This window comes from Protopterus annectens, chromosome 2.part1, assembly GCF_019279795.1.
Source record: "Protopterus annectens isolate FY-2018-M chromosome 2.part1, PAN1.0, whole genome shotgun sequence".
Classification (NCBI taxonomy): Eukaryota; Metazoa; Chordata; order Ceratodontiformes; family Protopteridae; genus Protopterus; species Protopterus annectens.
In genome coordinates, this window is record NC_056729.1 from 123,589,620 (window position 1) to 123,614,619 (window position 25,000).

The 25,000-nt window shown below is 36.8% G+C and overlaps 1 protein-coding gene across 2 annotated transcripts in view; it reads right to left on the bottom strand.

Moving 5' to 3' along the window:
* The window catches only part of FSTL5 (follistatin like 5), a 3,739,468-nt gene that overhangs the window by 3,293,031 nt on the left and 421,437 nt on the right, over positions 1-25,000 (bottom strand). For both annotated transcript variants that reach the window (XM_044062069.1, XM_044062068.1), the window contains exon 3: positions 12,912-12,945. In XM_044062069.1, coding sequence (XP_043918004.1) covers positions 12,912-12,945 — 34 coding nt within the window. The remainder of the gene's footprint in view (positions 1-12,911; positions 12,946-25,000) is intronic.

Here is a 25,000-nt window from a genome sequence, read left to right on the forward strand (position 1 = left end):
TAACTGTTCATCTGACATTTTCTCTCATCTTAAAATAATTTTGTTTTACTAGCTGTTTGCCTAAGTGCTTACTGATTCCTGTTCAGTGATGCTGATGGGTAAAAAATCAAAAAATTAATCAACAGTTGCACCTGCTGCATTTAATAACTTCTGGTTTCATTATTTATTCACTATGCAATAAAAAGCGGTACTGGCATCAATGAAAAATTCATTTAAATATGCCATTTTTGTGTACTGAATTCTGTTATACTGCATATCAGATTGTTTTTTTTTTACTGCCATTCAAAATAAATGATGACTTCAGAAATCGTTATTGTGTGGGTCTATATTATATGTTCAAAGTTTGAAAACTTTGAATTTAAATGTTTGAAGTTTCAAACATTAAACAAATAATAAAAAAAAAAACAAACCCAAAACTAATGGCTGTAGGCAGGGGGGCAAGCCTCCTGCACTCCTCAACCCCCCCCCCGCTAGTTAAATATACCAACAACGAGACCGCACAACAGTGCAGTAAGGGAAACCTTCCCTTTACTGCACTATAGTGTGGACTCAGAGTTGGTATATTTAAAGAGCGGGGGGTGTGTTGGGCATAGCCACCCATGACGGGGTGCAGGGGGGGCTTGCCCCCCCCCCTACACTAGTCAGGTAAGTTCAGGTTTTTTTTTTTTTAAATTATATGTTAGATGTTTGAAACTTCGAACATTTAAGTTCAGTTTATTTAACGTTCAAAGTTTTCAAACTTCGAACATATAATATAGTCCCTATTGTGTAGTGATGAGAGTATAGTGCCAGCAGTTAAGTGCATATGGGAAGATGCTTATTTGAATGCGTTATTTCTTTATGATGCAGTGCAATGGTCTCCAACCTTTTTTGCACCACGGACCGGTTTCATGTAAGACAATTTTTCAGGGACTGGTCATTGCACATGCATAATAAGTAAGCAATAATGCTCAACAGGGTGTGTGTTAATGTGCAATTAACACCTGCCCAGGGGTGTTATGAGGTCCACCTCCACAGGTGGAGGGCCTCTACACCTCAGAATTTTGTCATATTTCTCTACTATCCTCCAGAATTACTACTGGTCTGATAAGGTTTGAGTATAATGGAACTATAACATCCTTAGTTCTGGATGCAATGCCTTTACTTATAAGACATGCCACCTAGAAGGATTTCCTTACTACTTTGGATACATGGTGGTCAAAGTTTAGATCGTTATCAACCTGAGTATCCAGATCATAAACCACTGGCTCGACACTTAAGGTCATGCTGTTGATAATGTAATTAGCAGGGATGTCTGCTTTCCCAAAGGGAATAATCATGCATTTTTTTGCATTTAGCTTTAATCTGTGACCTTGGCACCAGTCATTTGTCGGTGTTCACCCTGTCTGCAGTGTATTAACATTGTTGGGGGATTCAATGGTTGTTCCCAATTTGCTATCATCAGTAAACTTGGTCAGCCTTAGGCTGTCCAATTTTGCATGGACTTCTAAGAAACAAGTTCTAAAATGTAAGGGGCCCAGCACAGAACCCTGTGGTACACCACTGGTGACTGATATTTTGCTGTAGGTGAATTTACCCACTTTGACATATGTATCCCATTGGTGAGCCAGTTAGCTACCCATCTGGCAATGAAGGGGTTAACTTCCAATTGGGAGAGTTTCTCTATAATATCTGAGTGGGGGATTGTGTCAAATGCCTTGGTTAGGTCAAGAATGGAGGTATGCAATGTCTTTCCTTCATCGAGGGCCTTGGTGACTTTCTCAAAGAAGTCAACCATATTTAACAGGCATGATCTACCTTTAATTAATCCAAACTGGGGTGGGTCCAGAGTTTGGAGATTACCTATGTCCTTGCTGATAAGTTCCATACTGATTCTTTTCATGGCCTTGCAGATGAGGCTAGTCAAGCTTATCGTCCTATAATTCCAAGCATTGGTTGATGGTCCTCTTTTGTGTAGAGGGATTACTGCTGATGTCCATTCCACTGGAACATAGCCAGTTCTCAGGCTGTGGTTAAACAGGGATCTAAGTGAGTCTGCTAGGTCATGTTTTAAGTTGTCTAAAAGGCAATCAGTGATGTTGTCTAGTCCCATTGATGTTGTGTTTTTGGCCTTGGAGAGTACGGAGATGACTTACTCTTTTGAGATAATAAGCTGAGAAATGGTGGCACTTATACTTTGGCGGATAACTAGAGGAGATGGGGGGAGTGAAGTTTTCTCCAAACCTGTCACCTAGAATGATGGCTATTACTTCCAGTTGAGTACAAGTGGTGCCATCCACTACCAGTTCAGCTCATAGCTGGGTATTTCCCTTTTAGATTTCAGAGATAATTAAAGAATGCCTTGCGATTATCCTTGACTAGGGAGGCTATTTTTGCTTTGCAATTAGCTCTGGAGGACTTGAGAAGATTTCTAATTTGTTTGTTTAAGCTAGAGAGATATTTCTTCCTCTGCTGTTCACCAGGATGGCTTGTTTACTTGGCAACACCTGGTTTTAATCCGGTCAGGTACATCCGATTCTGTACAACTGCTTAAGTGGTTATACAAGCATTGGTGTACACCTCTGCGTAGGAGTCGTTGTCACCTGCATTCAAGAAGGCTTTGAAACATCTTATACCATCACTTAGTAGAAGGTAATTTGTCTTTGAAAAAAATGTAAGCATTTTTGAGCTTGAGGGAGTATCTGGTCTTATAATTACATTGAATGAGACTGATTTAAGGTCTGATCATACTATGGAGGGCATCACAAGGTGGGGGGGGGGTGCAATGCTATCTCATGTTAGTGAGTACTATGTCCAGGACATTTGAGCCATTTATGAGTGTGCTGAATAGCTTTTCCAGAGCATCTGCATTGACAAAGTCCAAGTATCTCTGAGCCAGCATTTTTGTGATAGTGTATGTTTCCCAGTTGATGGTAGGCTAATTAAAATCACTCATGAATAAGGTGTTGGGCTGTATGGCAAGTGACTCTAAGAAGTCCAGGTGCATGGTATGCTTTTCCTTTTTCATGGTGGAGGACCTATAAATAGTTAAGATGTGGTAGGGGGGGCTTTGCCTAGAGTTAATTGAATATGGAGCAGTTCAGGAGAGTCATACTGTTTGACCAGTCTTGAGACACACTTCCTCCTTTGGTTCTGTCACACTCAGTTTGTGATCCAAATATATGGAAGTCATTGTACCCCTGTATGGGCTGTTCCTAAAGGCTCTGTTTTCTCTGTTGCTCCATCAGGCCTTTGTGGTGTCTCAGAATCTCAAGGATTCTTATCTCCATATTCTGATGTATTATCTTTTCAGGATGTTTTTGTGTTCTCTATTGCTTCCTGGCATTTTCAGTTATGTGCCTTGCCATTTGGCCTTTCTACTGCCTCAAGGATGTTAACCAAATGCTTCACTCCTGGATTTCATTTTGCAGGCTTAAAGGGATCCAAATATTTCCTTACTTGGACAACCTACTGATTCAAGCATCCTCTCTGGAGATCCTTCTGTAAAATCTTCATTTTTGCCATTTCATTTCTTCACAGCCTGGGGTTCAGAATAAACTTTAAAAAGTCTTCTCTCTCCATCTCAGAATCCTGTCTTCCTGGGTTGCAGGAATTATAGCCAGGGAGTTTCTGAGGGCTCTGGGCTACATGGCTTCCACCATTCTGATGCTCCCTCTGGCCAAACTTCACAGGAGAAAGTTTCAATGGTTTCTGAAGTTGGTGTGGCTTCAACATGCACATCCCCTAGACTTTACAGTTTCACCTTTTTCTTGTCTCAAGAAGGAACTTCTCTGGTGGATTCAACAGTTGTCTCTGAATCCAAAGCTCCATTTTCGCCCCCCTCTTCCCTCTCAGGATATGTTCACAGATGCTTCAGATGTGGAATGGGAACAAGTTTTGGCTCTCTGAAGGTACAGGGATTGTGGTCCGCTCATCAGCAGAAGGAACATATCGATGTCAAAGAGTTGAGAACTCTTATGCTGGCTTTTTAAGCCTTTCATCCTCTCAAGGTATTCACAGACAATACCACAGTTATGTGGTATATCAACAAACAAGGGGGAGCAAGATATTACCTTCTTTGCCGGTTGGCACTTCTGGTATGGGATTTTGAGGTCTAATATCAAAAAACAAACTTTTGTTTCAGTTTTGTCAGAAGAAGCAGCAACCCCATGAAATCAATAACCTCAATAAATGTCTGGCGTTTTATTGTGTTTCTTATACACCTGGTGACCGTGTTGGCTGACCTACATTTTGATTATTTGGTATTTGTCTTGTTGTAGGTATGCCTTTAGCAGTTGGCTTGCTTTTATCTGTTTGGTTTAATCTAGGACCTAATAAAAAAGACTATATAAATGACATAAAACAAAGAAACAATATCCAAATCCAAGCCAATCATCCCTCAAACTCCATTTTATTATTAAATGATTTTGCAATGATTTCACAATGGAGTTATTCTGAGTAATAAAGACTTCACACAGTCATACTGCTTACACAAGAATACTAAAATCATATGGCACACTATCACCTACCAATATAAAATCTTCTGAGACACATTCATATAATTAGTAACACTATAAGTCCCAAATTCCCTAATAAAAATAATAACTTTTTTGATGCTGCAATTAAAAAACTCCTTTTGATATTGCACTCTTTATCACATGATCATAGGATTTACAAAGCAGGTAAGTCAGGAGGCAGTTTGTGCCTTACAAATACCCACCCTCATAAGGTACCACCCGCTTGCTGAATGGCAAAATTGGTCAGGCTAGGAATAAATTTAGGGATGTCCATCCAATCATCCAGGTTTGTTTATGGTTTTATACATTAACACTCATTAAAATCAGAGGGTTTTGCTGCAACCATCTGAAATGCTAAAATTACTCCTTCCTATGCAGCAAGAGTTCAGGCCACAATGCTCGTAGAATACGAACTTCTGAGAATAAAATCTGCAGATTCATTCTATTAGCAGACCCCCAGGTACAAAATTCCAAATGGCTTTCAATGCCTCATAGAGCTACTTTTCTTCTATGTACCTTAATTTACAGGGTGTTGTCCCCATTTACAGTGAAACTACCTTTATAAGTGAACCTTCATGTACACAGTACAACAAATTTACTCTAATACCCCCTCCATTTAAAACTGCTGTAGGGGAGAGAGCCTTCTCTAGACTAGGACCTGCTAGATGGAATCACCTGCCTACAGACATCAAAAATCTAGAATCTAGTGTATATAGTTACTGGTTTCAGAATTCATTAGTAAAGATATTTGATTCATCCATGATAAATAATTTCATGTGATATTTCAAGTTATTGCACATGCAATGTATTATAGATGTTCTAAACATAACTTTAGTCTATGATGATTTATAAATGTTTTTCATTAATTATTAATGGTTTAAACAAAAACATCAGAAGAGCTGGTTTGCTTAGGTTTATTAAAAATGCATAAAGCTCAGATAATTTTCTGCAAGAAACCCATGTATTGAAGAAAGATTTACAGAAATTATCCTTTAATGGTTACAAAGTACTTGCTGATTCTTGCTTTAAATCCAAAAGAAGAGGCACTCATATTACGGAATAATACTAACACAATACCTAAAATGTTAAACACATTTTCAGATAAAGATAGAATGTTAAGTTTAGTGGTGCTAGAAATTAATAGGAAATGCTACACGCTGGTAAATTCATATTGGATACCTGGGTTAGGAACTAAATATGTAAATAAATATTTGGATTTCATTATACTATATGCAAAGGGGGTCATTATATTGGCAAGAGATTTCAATTGCTTATTAACAGATATAGACACTTCTAGAAGCAGTAAAGCTAAATTAGCAACACAAGCTAAGAAGCAAAATAATTTTATTGCCTCAATTTATTTTAGGGACATACATAATTTAAGAGTACAAAATTCACTTCGTTATACACACTATTCTTTCAGATTTGGCACACAGACAAATATTGACAATATTTTTGTTTCAAACAGCATCTACTCAAAAATAAGTGATGTTTTGATAAAGCCATGCCCCCTTTCTGACCACTGTGATTTTTTTTTTTTAGTTTGACTGTGAAAAATTATGATTTGATAATTTTACAAAGAATTCCAGTGTGCATAACAAAACTAAAAGGTTTTACGGACTGGATACTGAAATAAATAGATACATTTGTTGAAATCAATAATAATGGTGAGATAATAGATATATTATGGGATGCATTAAAAGTTTAGATATATTGTAGAGTAAAAGCTTGGTACTTTCAAAAAAGAAAGGAATGGGATAAAGAACTTTCAGAACTACAAACCAAAATAGATAAGTTGAAACTAAAATTAAAATTAAGTGATAAAGCAGTACATATTGAAATTTAAAAATTAAATCAAAAATATTTAGAAATATGAAATCATAAAGTTGCTATAAACATTAATTAAAACTACAATCCTATTCTGTAAACCCTAGACATTTACATAAACTGGCTAGCAAATCCAAACAAATTAGTAAAAAAAAAACACATCAATGAAATTAAGTATTAGAGCAAATAACTCAGTCAAAAGAACAACTGATTTAAGAGGTATATTAGCAGCATTTAAAACATATTATAGATCAATCAATGATACATATTCACCTCTATGGGCAGACAATGTAGTAGATACATTTCTACAGGAAAATATAAACAATAAGTTGTGAAATCAACAAAACAACATACTAAATAAACAAATAACTTTAGCAGAAGGGAAAGAACAAGTCAAAAATCTGAAGGACAATAAAGCCCCAGGATTGGATGACATCCCAGGCTGTGTACAACATGAACTACAAAATGAACTGGCACCTCACCTAAGTGTCATGTTTAATCATAGCCTCACCTCAGGCTTTGTGCCCACTGAGAGGCGCATAGCTACAGTTATCCCACTCCACAAGGGAGGATCCGCCTTGTATCCCAGGAACTACCATCCCATCAGTCTGACAAGCCTGATCTGCAAGGGCATGGAATGCATTATCATGGAACTTATAAACAAAGACATTGGCAACCTTCAAACACTGGACCCCACCCAGTTTGGGTTTGTGAAGGGCCAATCTTGTCTCCTGAATCTGATTGACTTCTTTGAATCAGTCTCCTGAGCTGTGGACAAGGGTAAGGTGGTCCACACAGCCTATCTGGACCTCGCCAAGGCCTTCGACACCATCCCCCACTCTGGAATCATAGATAAACTTACTAAGTAGGGCATAAATCCCTATGTCAATTGATGGAACTGGCTTACTGACAGAACCCAGACTGTAAAAGTAACTGACTTCAAATCCAGCTCCAGACATTTGACAAGTGGAGTACCTCAAGGTTCAGTCCTGGGACCACTCTTGTTTGGCATCTACTTCTCTGAAGTACAGGCCAACACTAAGGGACTCTGGCTAACAAAGTTCGCAGATGACTGCAAACTGGGTGCCATTATTGAATCCCCAAATGATGTGGATATTCTACAAAAGGACCTTACAGAAACAGATGCCTGGTGCCAGAGCCATGGGCTCAAGCTTAATGCCAAGAAATGTATAGTTATCCCCTTTGGGAAAAAAACATGTACCCATGAATTACCACATAGGTGGCAGGACACTAAACATTGAAAGTGTGATGAGAGACTTAAGGACACAGGTGGACAGTGGTCTCACATTCGATAACCACATCACCGCAACAGTCAGGAAATCCTTATATGTGGCACATGTCATCACTAAGGGCTTTTCAACCAGAAAAAAGGAGGTCATTGTCCCACTGTACTCATCCCTCATTAGACCCATTATAGAGTAAAATGCCCAGTTTGGTATGTACCTCACAAGACATCTGCAACAGCTGGAAAGGCCACAGAAATACCTCACTAAAAGAATCACAGGACTAAAGCAGATGCCATATGCTGACCGTCTAAAAAAACTCCAGCTATACTCTGTGGCATATTGTCTACTCAGAGGCGATCTCTGCTTAACATACAAGGCCATGTCAAACCCTGAGCTGTTGGACATGCTCCACTTAAAGAAATCCCAATCCCTCAGAGCCACATGCTCCAGGGATCTAAACCTTGTCATCACAATGAACAAAACATTCTGGAGGGATAGGTTCCTGACCCAGAGACTTCCCATACTCTGGAATAGACCGCCCATACATGTCAAGCAGAGTGCCTCATTGGCCCTCTTCAAAAGGAACCTTTATGATTGGATGGGAGATAGGAAATTCATCCCGGGGATCATGTCAGTCAGGGGTCCAGAGAAGTGAATATTGTGGGAAGAAATATCCAGGGAATTGTTATGGCTAGGCTTGCATAGGTCTTAGGGCCAATATCCTAGTACCAACCTATGAACCTATGAACCTAAATATATAAGATTTTTCCAGAATACATAGTAACAATGTTATTAAATACTTTCTCCAAACAAGACTTAATACTCCCCCCTTCTTGGAAATACTCAATAATTTCCCCTATTTTGAAACAAGGCAAGGTCCCCAAATCATGTGCATCCTATAGACATATATCATCATTAAACATCGATTATAAAATCTTTATGTCCATCCTGGCCAAGAGACTTAAGAATATATTACCTTATTTAATATATTATGAGAAAGCAGGATTTATCTTACATATGGAAGTGCATGATAATATTATTAAGTTGCTATCTCTAAAAAATATTGTGAACAAAACTAAGAAGCAACTATCATTAGTTTAGATATAGATAAGGCATTCAACTCCATGAATTGGTCATATTAAAATAAAATAATTGATGGGTATAATTTACTTCAGATTTTGTTAACCTGATACTGAAAATATACAATGAATCACAAGCATGTGTTAAAATTGGTTCATGTTTATCATCTCTACTAAGAGTTCAAAAAGGGACTAGACAAGGATACCCAATGTCCCCATTATTATTTGCTCTATCAGTAGAACTGCATATATAAGAAATGACTCAAACATAAATGTTTTTTATGTAAATGAGGAATACTGTCTAAAAGTCCAGCTATTTGCGGATAATATTTTATTAACATCTAGTGATATAAATGGTTCTTTAAAATATATTATAAATGCTATAAACCAAATTGGAAAAAAATCTCTGGGCTTAAATTTAACCAAAATAAAACCAAAACATTATTAATCAATAAGAAAATAAACAGAAATCTACTAAAGTATAATACATTTAATTGGGAAAATGATATGATAGACTATTTAGGGATTGGTATAAAGAACACATGGAAAGAGACTATTAAATTAAATTATACCAATCTATTAGCTACAATCAGTAATTTACCTAAAAAATGGAACAAAATGTTTTTCACTATGAAGACAGACTTTCATTAATAAAAATCATTATTTTGCCCAAATTTTTATTTTATACACAATCCCTGATTTTACCTCCACCTAATTTTTTTTTAAATAAATAGATTCCGTATTACTTACATTTCTTTAGTTTCCACAAAAATCAAGAATAGCGTACAAATAGCATGGTAGAGCCTGGAACAGCAATGGGATTGGATTTCCTAATATAGAATTATACTCCAAATCTGGTATCAATATAATATTACATTGGATTACGTCTTTATATAATTCTAGTTGAAAACAACTACATGAGATTCAAATAACTGCTACTAAAAATGTGGAAACTCAATTTAAGGAATCATTCGGAATTAACAAAATGTATTGGATACTTCGTGAGTATTGCCTATACAATAAGAGGTTTAGCCACTTCTCATATGGTATAAATCAAATAGTTTACATTTTTAAGAACACAGTAGATAACAATTATAGCTTAAAACAAAGATTTTCTTTATGTTTCCTACAGCTTATATTCCAGATTGCTTAGATTCCTTTAATATAAATAAAATGCTGAACCTTAAAAAGAATGACTTAAAATTCTGGCACCAATTTATAGATAAAAAGAACATCCAATCAATGAACTTTCTTCTAGCCAGATTTAATATTTGCCAAAATAACTGGTTATGTGTTCAATCATTACGACAATTTACTGAAAGTAAAGTGAGAGTATCAATAAATTTAGAAACTGATTTTATACCAAGGTTGATACAATTATTCATATGGTATAATTCGATGAACATTAAACATAATTAAACATATCACCTATTTTGAATTTAAATGCCATCTGGGATAGGATGTTTTTATAAACCTAATGTCCAAAAATGGGTTATATCAGCCAGTTTGCTGCAAACATTAAAAATATGTTGCTCTGTACAAATAATCTGGAAATTCATTAAGTCATTATGTACCATTTGTGTGCAAAAAAATAAATAAATAGCCAGTAAAATAAAAATAATCTGCTCTGTGTTCTGAGCACTTACTTTGATACGCAAAGTTATCTTCCTACTTTTAATGACTAAATTTGCAAAACTATTTGGTCATTGCCCCATGGCTATCCCAGAAACCTGCTGATGCTGATATAATTTTTTTGTTGAAAACAAAAATATTTTCCAGAATTAACTACAGGAACTTGCCCATAACGAACAGTTCATCTACACAAATACCTGCTTTGTCTATAAGGAAGCAAATCATCCAAGATACATCAATCTCCTATGGAATGGCAGAACACAATGCATGAATAGACAATTAAACACTTTATCATTTAAATACCTTACTTATTTTGGTGACAGAATCATTTTAATATGAGGTTACTTAAGGCATCAGTGGGTTCAGATTTTTGTCCACCAAAATTCTCAGAGACTATTTTTGATTTGGCAGCTGATACTATGGATCTAAAAAAAAGCCAAATTCCATTTTCTTGGCCTTAAGAATGCAAAAAAAAAATCACTGTGACAAGTGATGCTATGAATCCTCATTGTAATATAAGTGTTCATTGCCATATGTTTTTCCTGCATAAATGAAGCTGGAGAGTGTGCCTGTATCACCCTTGAAAATCTGTGTGCCTTAGTTCATTTTAACTAACCCTTTGAAGATTCCAAGTAAGTAAATGTAATCCCAAGAAGTCTTGTTCCCCACAAGTAATGCAAGAACACCATCTTCTATCCTGTCCTGGCTTCCAGTATCTCTCACAAATGTAACAGTATGTGGGAATGTGTTACAACATGGACACGCCCCCACAGAGAAAGTATGTTTTTTTTAACTCTTCTACTTCTCCATTCAGTGTGCGATATCCTTCTATTGATATGTTTCCTGTCCTATTATTATCTTGTGTTAATGTGATCTTTCTGCAGTTTGCAACACATTAGATCCTCTTTTACTCTTCTGTTTTATACCCTTCTTTAAATCATTCATATTTTATACAAAATGCTTGTCTCATTTCTACGTTTAAGCTTTATACTCTGTATCCTCTTTGTAAAATATTGATTTTCAGGAAGTCTCAGCTGTACTCACTTGATGCATTTGAACAGTTAGCAGCATTTAAATAATCATGTACATTTTTATGCTAACAATTCAAAGCCATCATTTCATACAATTCTACTGATCAGTCACCAGTTTGCTCCTTCTAATGAGTTTATTATGTAATAATATCTTCCTTAGTGCATGATAAAATGTACTGAATACTTTATAACTGTGCTTTAAATAAGGCAATTGTCTAGATATGCATTAGGGTGTTTAATTGTGCGGGGGTATTCAGAAAACAGTAATACTGTGTAAAGAGGTATTAAACATGATTAGTTTTTTTAACTTTCTTATCTTCACAAGAATGTGGATAATATAGCTAGAAATGCACATAGGTGAAGCATTTAACTTTTATGATTACTAGCCACATTCCATGAAACTTGATATGTCTGGAACAAAACACCATATAATGATGAGTGGCAGTTCTCACAGAGTCACTCATTTCTGAATACCTTCCTCTGTATCACTTTGATGTTTTCTACATGAGTATCTTCCGTGAATTAGATCTACCCAGTAATGAATAACTTGCTCCACAAAAGACAATAATTATACAAACAAACAAAACTGAAACATATATAAGCCATACTCTAAAGTACAGACGAAATTACTTTCACATTTCATGCTTTCTGCAAATTTGGCAGCTAAAAAAATATGCAAGCTACAATGCTACAGATTGATTACTTTATTTCTAAAAAACTCTGTTGTAATTGTATACATAAATATTTATATCTCACTATGACACTGAATTTAGTGAAGAAGATCATCAAATCTTTTTGCTTTAATCACATTACGTGTGGAACCATATGAATACAGACCTAAATAACTGGATGTTTTCAAATTTATTGCACAAAATAAAGTGTAATCTGAATACATATTACCTAGAATTTTAACAAGAAACACGTACCCATGGCAAAACAAATTATAGCAGTCTACTATTAAGCAAGAATTGTGAGTATATCTCATAATGGGAAATAGCTAAATGGCTTCTTCATTCAGTATGAAAATGCATGTGCCATCTAGGTGATTTTTCCCGTCCTTTAAACTGTGGCTCAGACTTTGAGCTGAATAAGCATTTACGCACTGCAGCAATGATTAAAAACAAGAAAGGTAGAGGTGCTGATGTCACCCAAAACTATAATTAAATGCCCCTCCAGTCAATACATTTAATATTTAGCATTTTGTAATAACATTGCAGATTGAATCAATCAATTGTAACCCTCAGGAAAATTAAATTATGTCACTGAGCTCAGCAGTTCATCTAATCCCTTTCCAACAAACTCTAAACAGACTAGGTATGTGTGTGTGTGTGTGTGTGTGTGTGTGTGTGTGTGTGTGTGTGTGTGTGTGTGTGTGTGTGTGTGTGCGTGTGTATATATTTAATATATAAATATATACATATCCCCCACCAGAGGTAAGTAAGAGTATTATTGACCTATATTTCGTAAACATTCAATGCCAAGTAATTAAATGAAAGTGCCATTCATAAATTAAAATTCTGGTTCTTCTCAGAATGTATAAAGAAACTGCGCAATTGGTCTTCATATGCTTGATTATATTAATTTGACTTTAAAACGTACCTTTACTCTGCATGCCTTCTGGACTTCCATCTTGCTGTAAGAAAAAGAAAGCAGGTTTCAGAAGCGTTACAACAAAGCTTAGTTTAGAAGTTATTAAAATTCAAGGTGAAGTTGATGAAACATTATTATAATAAACAAAACAAACTGAACATTTAATTATCTTATTTTCGATGCAAATGAGTGGGATATTTTAAAGCTTGAATGTGACAGTACTTTAACAGAGGACTATCATACTGGTACATGGACTTTATTAAAAAGAAATCTATTCCCAAAACTTAGACATCAAGTGCATTATACTTGAAATATATATATATATATATATATATATATATATATATATATATATATATATATGTTTTATTAATTCTTCTAAGCACTTTTTGTACTGTAGAGATATAAAGTCTCCAGAGTGAAATGTGATATGTTTTCTGTAGCTGTGAGACTTAGCAGCCTACTGAATTCAGTGTGCTGTGCAGTCTGTGCAGTTCCAGTATTTAAGAGGTAGTCTGAATTTGCAATTCCCATACCCACAGAATGCAGTTTGGAAAGGTCTCCCTAGCTACATATCTCCATTTTATGTAAGTGTATATTGTGTAAATGCATGCTGCCCTACACTTTCTTGCAATGGATTTAAACTGAGTTAAAAGCCTCAGCTCTCTTCTATGTATTGAGGTAATGTGCTAAGACCCCTTTATTTTGCACTACTGCTGCTTCCATGTTGTAAAAAGCTACAGATTCATTAAATACTTTTCTTTGCATAACACTTTAATCACATAGATCTGAGCTAATAAATGTCAATATTCCTTTCATTCTTCTCTAATGCATGTGATGGAGAATAGCTGTATGTGTTATTTTCAGAGAAGTGTATACGGGTTCACTACATAATCTCAAAATTCTGAAATATCAAATTTCAAAATCTCAAGCCATATAGATGAAACCCTTAAATACCGAAAGACCAGAAGTGCGAATTTCAAAATCGCAAAGTTTGGAGAAGTTGAAGTAGCACTTCTGGTGTTGCAGTTTGTGAATGGATAGGTGGAAGGTCAGGTAAGTATCTATATTTAAGTGTGATGGTTAGGGGCTTTAGTGAGTGTGCAAGTGTGTGTTGTGACTGTGATGTGTGTGTGCGAGGGGAATGTAGATGTGTGGTGGTGTTTCCATGTGTTTGCCTGTGTAGTGCGAACTTAGAGCTAGAATATTTAAGTAGGGGGGTGTGGAGGGTGCAGAGGGGATTGCCCCCCTGCATGTATGTAGTGTAGGTTTGTGTGTTTGTGTTTTGGGCGATGGTGTGTGCATGTGTATGTGTGTGGTGTATGTTTACTGTAGTGTTCGGGTTTTTGAATTTCGCTCTTATGGTCTTTAGGTATTTAGGGATTTCAGCTATATAGTCTCGCTATTTTGAAATTTGATATTTCAGAATTTTGAGATTATGTAGTGAACCCGTGTATACATATATTTTTATCCATTCAGTACACATGACTTAAGGAATGCTATAATCCATTGTTGATAAAGAAGGATGTATCATTCTCATTTAAGTTTTGCATGCCTTCATGACTTTTTTTTCATTCAAAATGCTTTTTATAATCACACCACACTCTATTATGACTGATGGTAAACAGGAGGAAGAGAACCTATAGAAGAATGAATTTTTCCATAAAAAGTACTCTGTCTACAACACATTTACATTACAGTTATGAATAAGAATCCTCTGATATTAAACAAAACAACACAACTGACATTGTTATTGTAATCTTTGATTATACACAGTACTGAGTACATTTTTTACTGCATTACCCAAAATCATTCATTTTAACTTCTTTGCTCAAGAATTTTAGGCAAATAAAAATGGGGGTAGGATCAAAGTCTGAAAATCAGTGACTGTTTTTTAACTATTACTCTAATAAAGTTACAATTTAATAGACAGATTTTGCATCAACATGCATTCCCTGGACAATGGTAAGTTTGAAACTCTAATGTCTGACATTAGTGACAGACTAATTCCCAGTGATTCTCCCAGAAAATCAACAATTTTACAAGAAACAGGGCAAAATTATGCAGCAAAATCAGGGGTTTTCTGCAAAGGTAGGGACAGTTGAGAGGTTTGTCTACAACATCTCAGCTAATAAAAAAAGAGGTGCAAGACATGTCTAGTCTAAGCATGATGGTTGCTAAAGATTTCGTTTTAGCCTTCTAAGACCATGAGGCAACCATTTCTGTCTCATTATCACCATCTAGTGGCAGGGAATAAGCAAACTGCTGCCAGTCCAGTAGAAAATATCCTGAGTGTATTTATTACAGTATGTGGCAGGTGAGTAGCATATTTTCATATGGGCTAGTTTTCACATATTACTGAGAACATTAGGAGACACAGAAACCAGGGACCATATTAGTATTTCCAAGAAAACTTAGGCTAGACAGAGAACAGTATCCAAAGACAAAGAGGTCAAGCACAAGCCTGCACTCACTACAAAAACTAAAAAGCATGACAAAAGCAAACGATGTAAAAAAAAAAAAAAAAAAAAAAAAAAAACAAGGATAATGTTGAGATAATGATGAGACACAGTAACATAAGGTTTATAACTGCTAAAGAACACTATGTCCAGATGGCCAAAAACCTGATATAAATCATTAACAGATAGAGCATAACACATATGCTGAAAATCACTGTGCAAACATTATATGCAGTTGGGAGGCTCATTTACAAGTCAGGCAAGAGAAAGCAGGAGGCGAGACTGACTATTTTGCACAAGTATAAAACTTATAGTAACTCATGGCTTCTTGACAGTAAGTGTTTAGTAGGACTTAACCAAAAAGCACGCATGTGGGACAGAGTGCAAGGTCCAAACCAACCATACGAAGAAACCAAAAATCGGACCAGCACAAGAATGCAGGCAAATAATGTTTATTATAAATTAAATGCCATTAAACAAAATTAATAGTAAGCAAACCGGGTTCGGCTGAAAAAACAGCCTTCTTCAGTGCTAAAACAAAGTTCAATAGGTAGCTACCCAGCCTCCAACATCCTGGTCTTATATAGATCCTCATTTAAAGAGATATAGCCAAAAAAACCTATTGGATTATATATACTAAGCCAATGTCATAGAGATCATAACATTATTAAAGTTTATGAAGACCTACTTCAAAATGGTGAATGAAAAAGATGAAATGAAATAAAATAAAAGAATTATTAAAATACATTGCATGAAAAAGCAAGTTAACATATTATATCATCTCATTAAGTCCAGGTTTGAACAAAGCCCCTAGCCTGGTTATCCACATTGTTTCCATATTATTAAGTTTATTGTGCCAACCTGCTTTGAAATTTCTATGCATTTGAATTCTGTCAATGATGGTAAATTTAAAGACAGCCGTAGGATGTTGAATGGTGTGTTTATAAAGAGCATTAGATAAACGATGGTTTCTAATGGCACTGAGATGTTCAATAATCCTCAGTTTAAATGGTCTGGATGTCTGGCCCACATAGAATGAAGAACAGGTACATGTAGCCAAGTAAATAACCCAGTCTGAACTGCAGTTACCAAAAATGTTAATATGATATACTTTAGATGTATTCCTGCTTGAAAATTCTTTAGTTTTCAGAATGTGTTCACAGGCACTGCAGTGCCCACACGGAAAACAGCCCAGCAATTTGTCACCAAATAAAGTAGTTTGAACAGGTATTGCTGGAGTATATCTCTTGTAATGTGTAAACCTCGAATGTATGGTCCTACCCCTCCTATATGAAAAAGCGCATTTATCTGGTAAAATATCATTCAATAATTCATGGGATTTGAGTATGTCCCAATGTCTGTTAATGATTTCTCTAAATCTAAATGTATTGTTCCCAAAGGTCGTAACAAATCTGATTGGCTGCCTAGGATTAGATGTTTCATGATCCTTCATACTATGATGTTGTAATAAAGTGGGTCGTGTCACATGCTTAGTTTGCTCAATGGTGTGAGAGATATGATGCTTAGGATATCCACGATCAATAAACCTGTGCGAAAGGTCTTGTGCACAGGCTTCGTATTGATTCTCTGTCGAGCATATGTGTTTTATATGCAGAAATTGAGACTTCGGAATGTTTTGGATGATGTGGCGGGGGTGAGAGCTAGATGCATGTAATAATGTATTAAACTGAGGAAACTTCCTATGTATATGCGTAGCTAAAGTATGATCCACCTGTCTTGAAACAACGACATCCAAGAAGACAATCTTTTCATATTCAATATTCAAAGTAAATTGTATATCCCAAGGGTTGTTGTTAAGATACTTAACAAAATCAGACACGTGTTCCTTATCCCCACGCCACACCATCCAACAATCATCTAGATACCTCCTCCAGATGTCACAATCATTTATATGCAAATTATGGTCCACATCATAGATGAATGATTGCTCAAAAAATCCCATAAACAGGTCAGCATAAATTGGGGCAAAAGAAGCCCCCATTGCTGTGCCCTTAATCTGCCAATAAGGTTGTCCATCAAAATAGAAAATATTTTTGCATAACACATACTCAGTAAGCTTGACCAAAAAATTATTGAAGCCAGTGGAATATAACCCAGATTTATTTAACCAATATGAAATAGCAGTGATACCGGCATCATGTGGAATACTTGTATATAGAGATGACACATCCAAAGTGCATAACCACCAGTCCGATTCCAGTTGTGAATCCTGAATTATATTAAGAAATTCAGTTGTGTCTTGTATCCTGGATCTAACATGAACCAAAAGTGGTTTCAAATAATATGTAAGGAAAGTGGAAAGTGGTTTAGTAAGAGAGCCTCTACCTGAGACAATTGGTCTCCCTGGGGGGTTGACAGAATCTTTGTGGATACTCTTGTGAATTAGACACCAGAGTTTATTCCATAGATCTAACTAATGCACATGTTGTAGGTACCTAGGTTAAGAAGGGATTGATAACTATTATATATCTAGATTAGGGGCCATTATTGCCTCATTATTAATACCACAGTTTTGTACTCTAGTTTACTAAACATCAGAGGTATATATACTACGACATGATTCAAACCCAGTTTTTATCCTACCTACATGTCTCTTTTAACTATTACTAATTACATATGGTTTTGTACTGTAGTCATATTAGTTGTGGAACACATAATATATTTATACACTTTAGAAACCTCTTTGGTTTAATTCTCTCTGTGGGTTTTGTCCATTAAACATGGCAAATGGCAATAGGACCGGTACCATTAAACAAATGTGCAAAATCAAAGAACCTACACACCTCTCACAAGTCCTGCTTGTAAAGTTGTCAAGTACATAATTGTCAAAATGATAAAGAATGACATAGATGGCATTTATATCGAGGACTCAAACCAACTTTGATATGTAAAAGGTATGTTGTGCATACTAAATTTATTATTTATTTATATGCCTTTGTTGATTGGGAAAGTCCGACTGGGTAGAGCCTATTTTTAGCAGAGGCCCAGGGAGAAAAATTCCACTACCATACATTTATATTAACAAGTGAATTTTATATAGTTCTCAAAGAAGCAACAGTTACATTTTTTTATGAAACAACAAACATTCTTTCAAAGGTTGAATAGATAAGGGTCTGATTCTCTATCCTATTAACCTTGATCTTGTCAACCTTGCCATGGACTTCGACACCATCCTGCATACGTCTACCATACACAGATTCTTCCAATTAACATAAACCCATATATTGTCAACCAGATAGCCAGCTTAGTCTCCAACAGAATCTGTTTTTGCTAAGGAAGGGAGTACTTTCTCTTGTAAATGAAATGTCACTATAAAATTTAACAGGAATGTCTTCTGGGACCCTGCAGATGATGACAGAGCGCACCTAACTAAGCTTGCAGATTGCACCTAACTAAGCTTGCAAATGAATACAAACTGGGTGCATTTGACAAATCACCCCTTCAACAGATACTCCAGCAGGGCCTGGAACAAACCAGTAGCTAGAGTGTCAGTTTTGGACTCAAGTCCAGTGTCAGAAATGCAGTATAACTATTTAGGAAAGTCATCTTTGATACTTCTTATAATGTTGCTAGTACCCTTCTCAGCACAGATCCAGTTAGGTTTGACTTTGTTATCTTCAATGACAATAATCTTTCTTTTAATTAACACGTCTCAGTTGTGGATAAAAAGTCTTGCCTTGCTCACTTGGTCTGAAGTGTATCTCCTCTATTTCCTCACAGTCGCACCCATTATAAACTCTTTCCTTTTTAGACTTGTTGCATACAATAACCCATTTGGAAGATACATCAAAAGCATCTTGACCACCAAAGGGTTTTTGACTAGAACATTTCTGAACTACAGTCAGTGGTATCCCAACAATGAATAGTAACCTAGCTCCACTATTTTGCCTTGTAGAGACTCTTGTAGGTTGATTTTTATTTAGCTTTTCAAACACTGAAATCCCTATCCTTTTCAATTTCTTCCACCTTCACAGAACCAATGGTCTGCCTAATACATGTGCCAAAACATTTCAGCCTCCCACATGAGATCATGAACAAAAGATTTGGAACCCAACGCATTCCCTGTCTTCAAAATAAACATTCCCTCCACTTCTATACTGTGTATTTTCAAAGCTAAATTTGATTGGATGGGAGAGAATAAATTCACAACTACAGTATGAGTATGTTGAAATAATTTTATTACCAGGTTAACAACACATTGTCAATGCCAAAGGGTGCCATGGCTAAACTCATAATCACCTTTGGGCCATATGCTTGGTATGGACATACAATCCTTTGACCAACGAACCTATAAATAATATTGGAAGGATGAGTAGTGTACTTGCTGTTATGGAATGGCAAGAGGCCCCTTCCAGTTATCCTACTATCCAGATGGACAGTCTAACACTAATGAAGGAACAGTAGAGCAGAAAAAATTATCACAAATCCGCACATTAGCATTCAAAAAACTCCATTAATACTAATGTTTATCAGAAAGCAAAATAATGCACCAGACTGGTATGGTCCTATTACTCTATTTCTGATCATGGCAAACCTGGATCCATGTGCTGACCCCACACCCCCATGGATGGACTATTGTGGCACATCTCATTAAAAACATTTTCTCCCACACATCAGGCAAACTCATCCAGACCTACGTACCCTGAAGTTGTTAGCAGGATTTTCCAAATAGTGCATTTCCTCATGTTGACAAATGAGTGACTCTTCCATCCAAAGTAATCTCCTTTTGGGTCTACATCATATCATCAAACATACTATTTAGCGAATGCTAAATAGTCAAACACTAATAAGCAAAAACACTAAATAGCAAGTGCTCATTTAAGTGAAATGTTTTGCTGGGAAAACAACTGGTCAGCCATCATCGTGGATTTACCTCTTCCTCACTTTAGTGCAATCTCGGAGTTGGTATATTTAGTTAGGGGTGTGTGGGTGGTGCAGCCCCCGCCACATTGGAGGTTGTGGGGGAGACTATGATGGGTTTTGTTTGGTGATGTTTTTCTGTGGTTTGCTGGGTTGGCCAACTGGTTTTTAACCCAGTGAAACATTTTGCTTAAATGACCGTTTGCTGTTTAGTGTTTTCGCTTATTAGTGTTCGACTAATAAGCGTTCACTAAATAGTATGTTCAATGATGTGATATAGACTACTCCTTTCTGGGCTGTGCTCTTGTACCATGGTGGAACTGTTCAGCAAGGGTCCCTTTTATTTATTAAGATTCATCTACCTGAAATATCAAATTTCCATCCATAGCAAAAACAGCAGTAGATTCAAGGTATGAATACTTAGGGACTAGTGTTCAGGGAAATTATTTTGTATTTGGTTAACATAAAAGATGTGCCATCTTAAACCTTCTTAAGTATATTTTATTTAGCAATTAAACAACCCTGTCTTGTCCTCATTTGTATCAACTGGAATAATATCGTTATATAGTGCAGCAGATCTATTTGATTGAGTTTACCTAAGGGGTTAATTATGTGAATGACCATTATCGGGTGGAAGAGAGATGTGACTGACAAAATGGATAAGGAGTGTTAATTGTCTGTCTTTAGAGGTTATAGTATGTGTAGAAGGTCTTTTTTTTAATTTTACATTTTTCAGGATTCCATTGTTGCCTCTTGTTTTGCCTTCAATTGGACATGTGTAAAGTGGATGGCGTTATGCATGACAGATTCTGTTACCTGATTTTTTACCTGCATATCTGCTTTATTATAGGTTCATAGGTGCTTACTAGGTTAACAACCACAAGGGCCTTTTTAAGCCTAGCCATGCATCCCAAATCTCTGACAAGTTCTGATACCTTGATAAGTGTAAGCATGGGCGTGGGACATGAACCATTTGCAGGTTACCTCTGTCAATTAGAAACAGGTGCCAAATCAGGGATGAATTTCTGGTTTGCCATCCAATTGGCCAAGTTGCACTTTAATTGGGTTAGGGAGAAACTCTGGTTCACATGGATGGGGAGCCTGTTCCATAGATGGGGTAGTCTCTGGGATATGCACCTATCTCTCCAGCAGGTCCTATTTATATCAAAGGGAAGGTTTAAGTATTTAGAATGGGTAATTTTGGTGCTGTTTGTTTTGTGAATATGCAGGATGTCCAGCAGAGTGGGGTCTGACAATGTCTTGTATGCCAGGCATAGATCTCCCCTCAAAAGCATGTAGGAGAAAGAATACAGGGATAGGGCCTTGAGGCGGTCTGCATAGGACATATTACTTATGCCCTGTATTCATTTAATGAGGAACATCTGTGGACATTCCAGTTGTTGGATATGCCTGGTTAGGTACATACCAAAGGGGGTATTTTACTCAATGACAGGTCTGATGAATGCTGAATACAGTGGAACAATGACTTCCTTGGACTTAGATGTCATACTTTTGTTTATAAGATACGCAAAATAGAAGGATTTCCTCACCACTGTAGCTATGTGATGATCAAAGGCTAGATTACTATATATTTGTGTCCCTAAGTCCCTGACTATTGGGTCAACTCTAAGGGGTGTGTTGTCAATATGATAGCTACTTGGGATGGATGACTTCCCAAATGATACTATTATGCATTTCTTGGCATTTAGTTTTAGTCCATGGCTCTGACGCCAGTTGTTTGCCTGTGTCAGCTCCTCCTGGAGGACATTTATCTCAGTGTGAGAGTCAATGACAGCTCCTAATTTGCAATCATCTGCAAATTTAGTCAGCCAGAGACCACTGACATTGGCCTTGACTTCTGAGAGGTAAACACCAAAAAGGATTGGTCCAAGGACCAATCCCTGAGGTACTCAACTTCTGAATGGCCTCTTTGTAGAGGTGGACTCCCCAGTTCTAACTTCTTGGGTCCCATCTGTGAGCCAGTTGGCTATCCACCGGGTGACATATGGGTTTGTATCTAACCTCTTGAGTTTGTCAACAATAGCTGAATGAGGTATTGTGTCAAATACCTTGGCCAGGTCAAGGTAGGCAGTGTGAAAGACTTTGCCCTCATCCATTTCTTTGCTGACCATCTCAAAGAAGTCCAGCAGGCTGAGTGGGCATGATCTGCCCTTGACAAAACCAAACTGGGTTGGGTCCAGTGTCTGGAGGTTTACTATATCTCTATTGATCATCTCAGTGTTAATTCTTTCTATGGCTTTACATATAAGACTAGCTAGACTTATGGGTCTGTAGTTTCCAGGGTCTGTAGATGGCCCACCTTTGTGCAGAGGGATGATTGTTGCCTTTCTCCATTCATGAGGCATAAAGCCTGTTTGGAGGCTACAGTTAAATAGAAATTCCAGAGGCCCTGATAGATCATGTTTCATGCTATTCAGAAGGCATCCTGGGATATTGTCTGGGCCCATTGATGCAGTGTTCTTCATCTTAGAGAGAGCATTAAGGACCTGTTCCCTAGTGATAGTAGGGGGAGTTATATTGATGATATTTCCTGATGGAAGGTTGAGGGGGAGAGAGGGGTAAAGTTGGAGCTGAATTTATCAACCGGGATCGATAGTAAGGACACCAATTTGACCAAACCAACAACTGGCTTAGGAAAAGATTTTATGCCACTGCAAGCTCCTAAACCAACCAGTAGTTTCGTAGCAGATTTCCCACCACTGCAAGTTCAGAGAGGAAAAACCACCCCCACAACCAAAGGATGGAAGGAAAACAGATATGGGCTTTTCAGGTGAGGGCAATCATTTTTTTTGTCCCCCACCCAACAGACTGAATACCAGAGCCAGGACTCACTACAGAAAGCCCAACCAGAGGGGAAGAGGGAGAGGGGAAAACAGAGGCAGGAGCATGTGCATGAACAAGCACTGGTAATTTTCCCTCACTCTCATGCACACATACAATTCAACATTAACAATGAGATTTTTTCAATTTAACTAAAAAATTATTTTTTGTTGCCCACCTCAGTGTACTGACTAAAGACATCACGTTTATTCCTTTGTCTAATGTTTTACTTGAGCTCAGACTTTACCTAAGGAAACTTAACCTTACATATGTACTAAACAACGTCCCCCAGGAGACCATCTCATTGGAGATCCCTAGGCACAAGAGCTTATTCAGTCCAGCTCTACTTACGACACTGGTGACATTCATAAGAATTTGTGATAGGGACATTCATGAACTTTTGGCGAATGAAAGTAAGAATAAATGGTACAACCTATCTAGTGTGAAATCCAAAGTTCTCAAGGAACTTAGCAGAGACACGACTTTAAGGATTATGAAATCAGATAAAGGAATGGGGGCTGTAGTGATGGAACAAATGGACTATATTACTACCCTTGAAAACACTTTGAATAATAATGTGTTTTATACCAAGGTTAACAAATGAGAGGTACAACAAAGTTTAATTAAAACTGATGAGCTGTTGCTTAATTTGTTGTTATAGAACAACATTTCTCAGAAAGACTCCCCAACCCTAGCTTGTGGAGGTTCTTTGGGATCCCAAAAGTCCATAAAGACTCCTGCAATCCCCCGTTCAGACACATTTCTCTAACAAAAGAAGCAACACAGAAAAAATCTTCCAGTTCATGGATTCTGTCCTTAACCCCATACTCCAAAACACTCTCTTCTATTTAAAGGACTTGTGGGTGTTTCTAAGTGAGAATTCCACCACAACTTACTCGCATGTAAGGCAGGTGCAGAAGGCCAAAAAAAATATATCAAAGTCAAAAAGAGGCCAGCACAAAGGAGTGAATATATATCTAGTTTATTATGGCATAACCAAAAGAATCAGACCGGTTTCGGCACCTTGGCCTTCCTCAGTGATACAACACTGACAAATTCAAAATGCGTTATATAGATAGCATCCGCAATTAATTAAGGCTAAACAAGTATTTAAAGTCACAGTATATTAAAATCCACATATACCCTGACAAGGGGTCTTACAATACATATGCAACCAAAATTCCAATAATTTATAAATGGTCATTCAAACCAGGGGAAAAAAAACTAATTTAATAATCCACCCCCTCTCTTTATTATTTAGTAATCTATGCCATCCCATTTTATTGGATCTATCCCCCCCATATTTTGTCAATAATCATGAAACAAAATTTGGCTGTTTTGTGATTCAACACATGTTTGTTTAGAGCATTGGTCAGAAATTGATTTCTAATGTCACTAAGATGTTCTGACATTCTAATCCTGAATGGTCTGGATGTCTGTCCCACATAAAAGGTGGAGCAAGAACAGGTGGCCAAATAGACCACCCAATCCATTCCACAATTCCCAAAACATTTGATGTTATACACCCTGCTAGTGTTTTTGCTGGAAAATTCCTTAGGTTTAAACATATGTATGCAGAATGAACAGTGCCCCACAGGGGAAAGAACCAATCAGTTTATCCCCTGTTAATGCTAGTTGCTGGCCCAAACCTGTAATTGTGTGCTCAGTTTTATACTGATTGAAATAAGAGCCCAAATTATGGCCTCTTCGATATGAAAAGTGACACTCAGATGTTAGTATCTTGGCTAATTCCTGATTTGCCAAAAGAATATTCCAGTTGTCCTTAACCACATTTCTAATGGCATTAATATTCCTGCCATAGTTTGTCACAAACTTGACAACATTCTCCTCTGTGCATGTTTTCCCTTATATTCTAATAGTTCAGCTCTATTTTGTTGTCTTGCCCAATTACTAGCT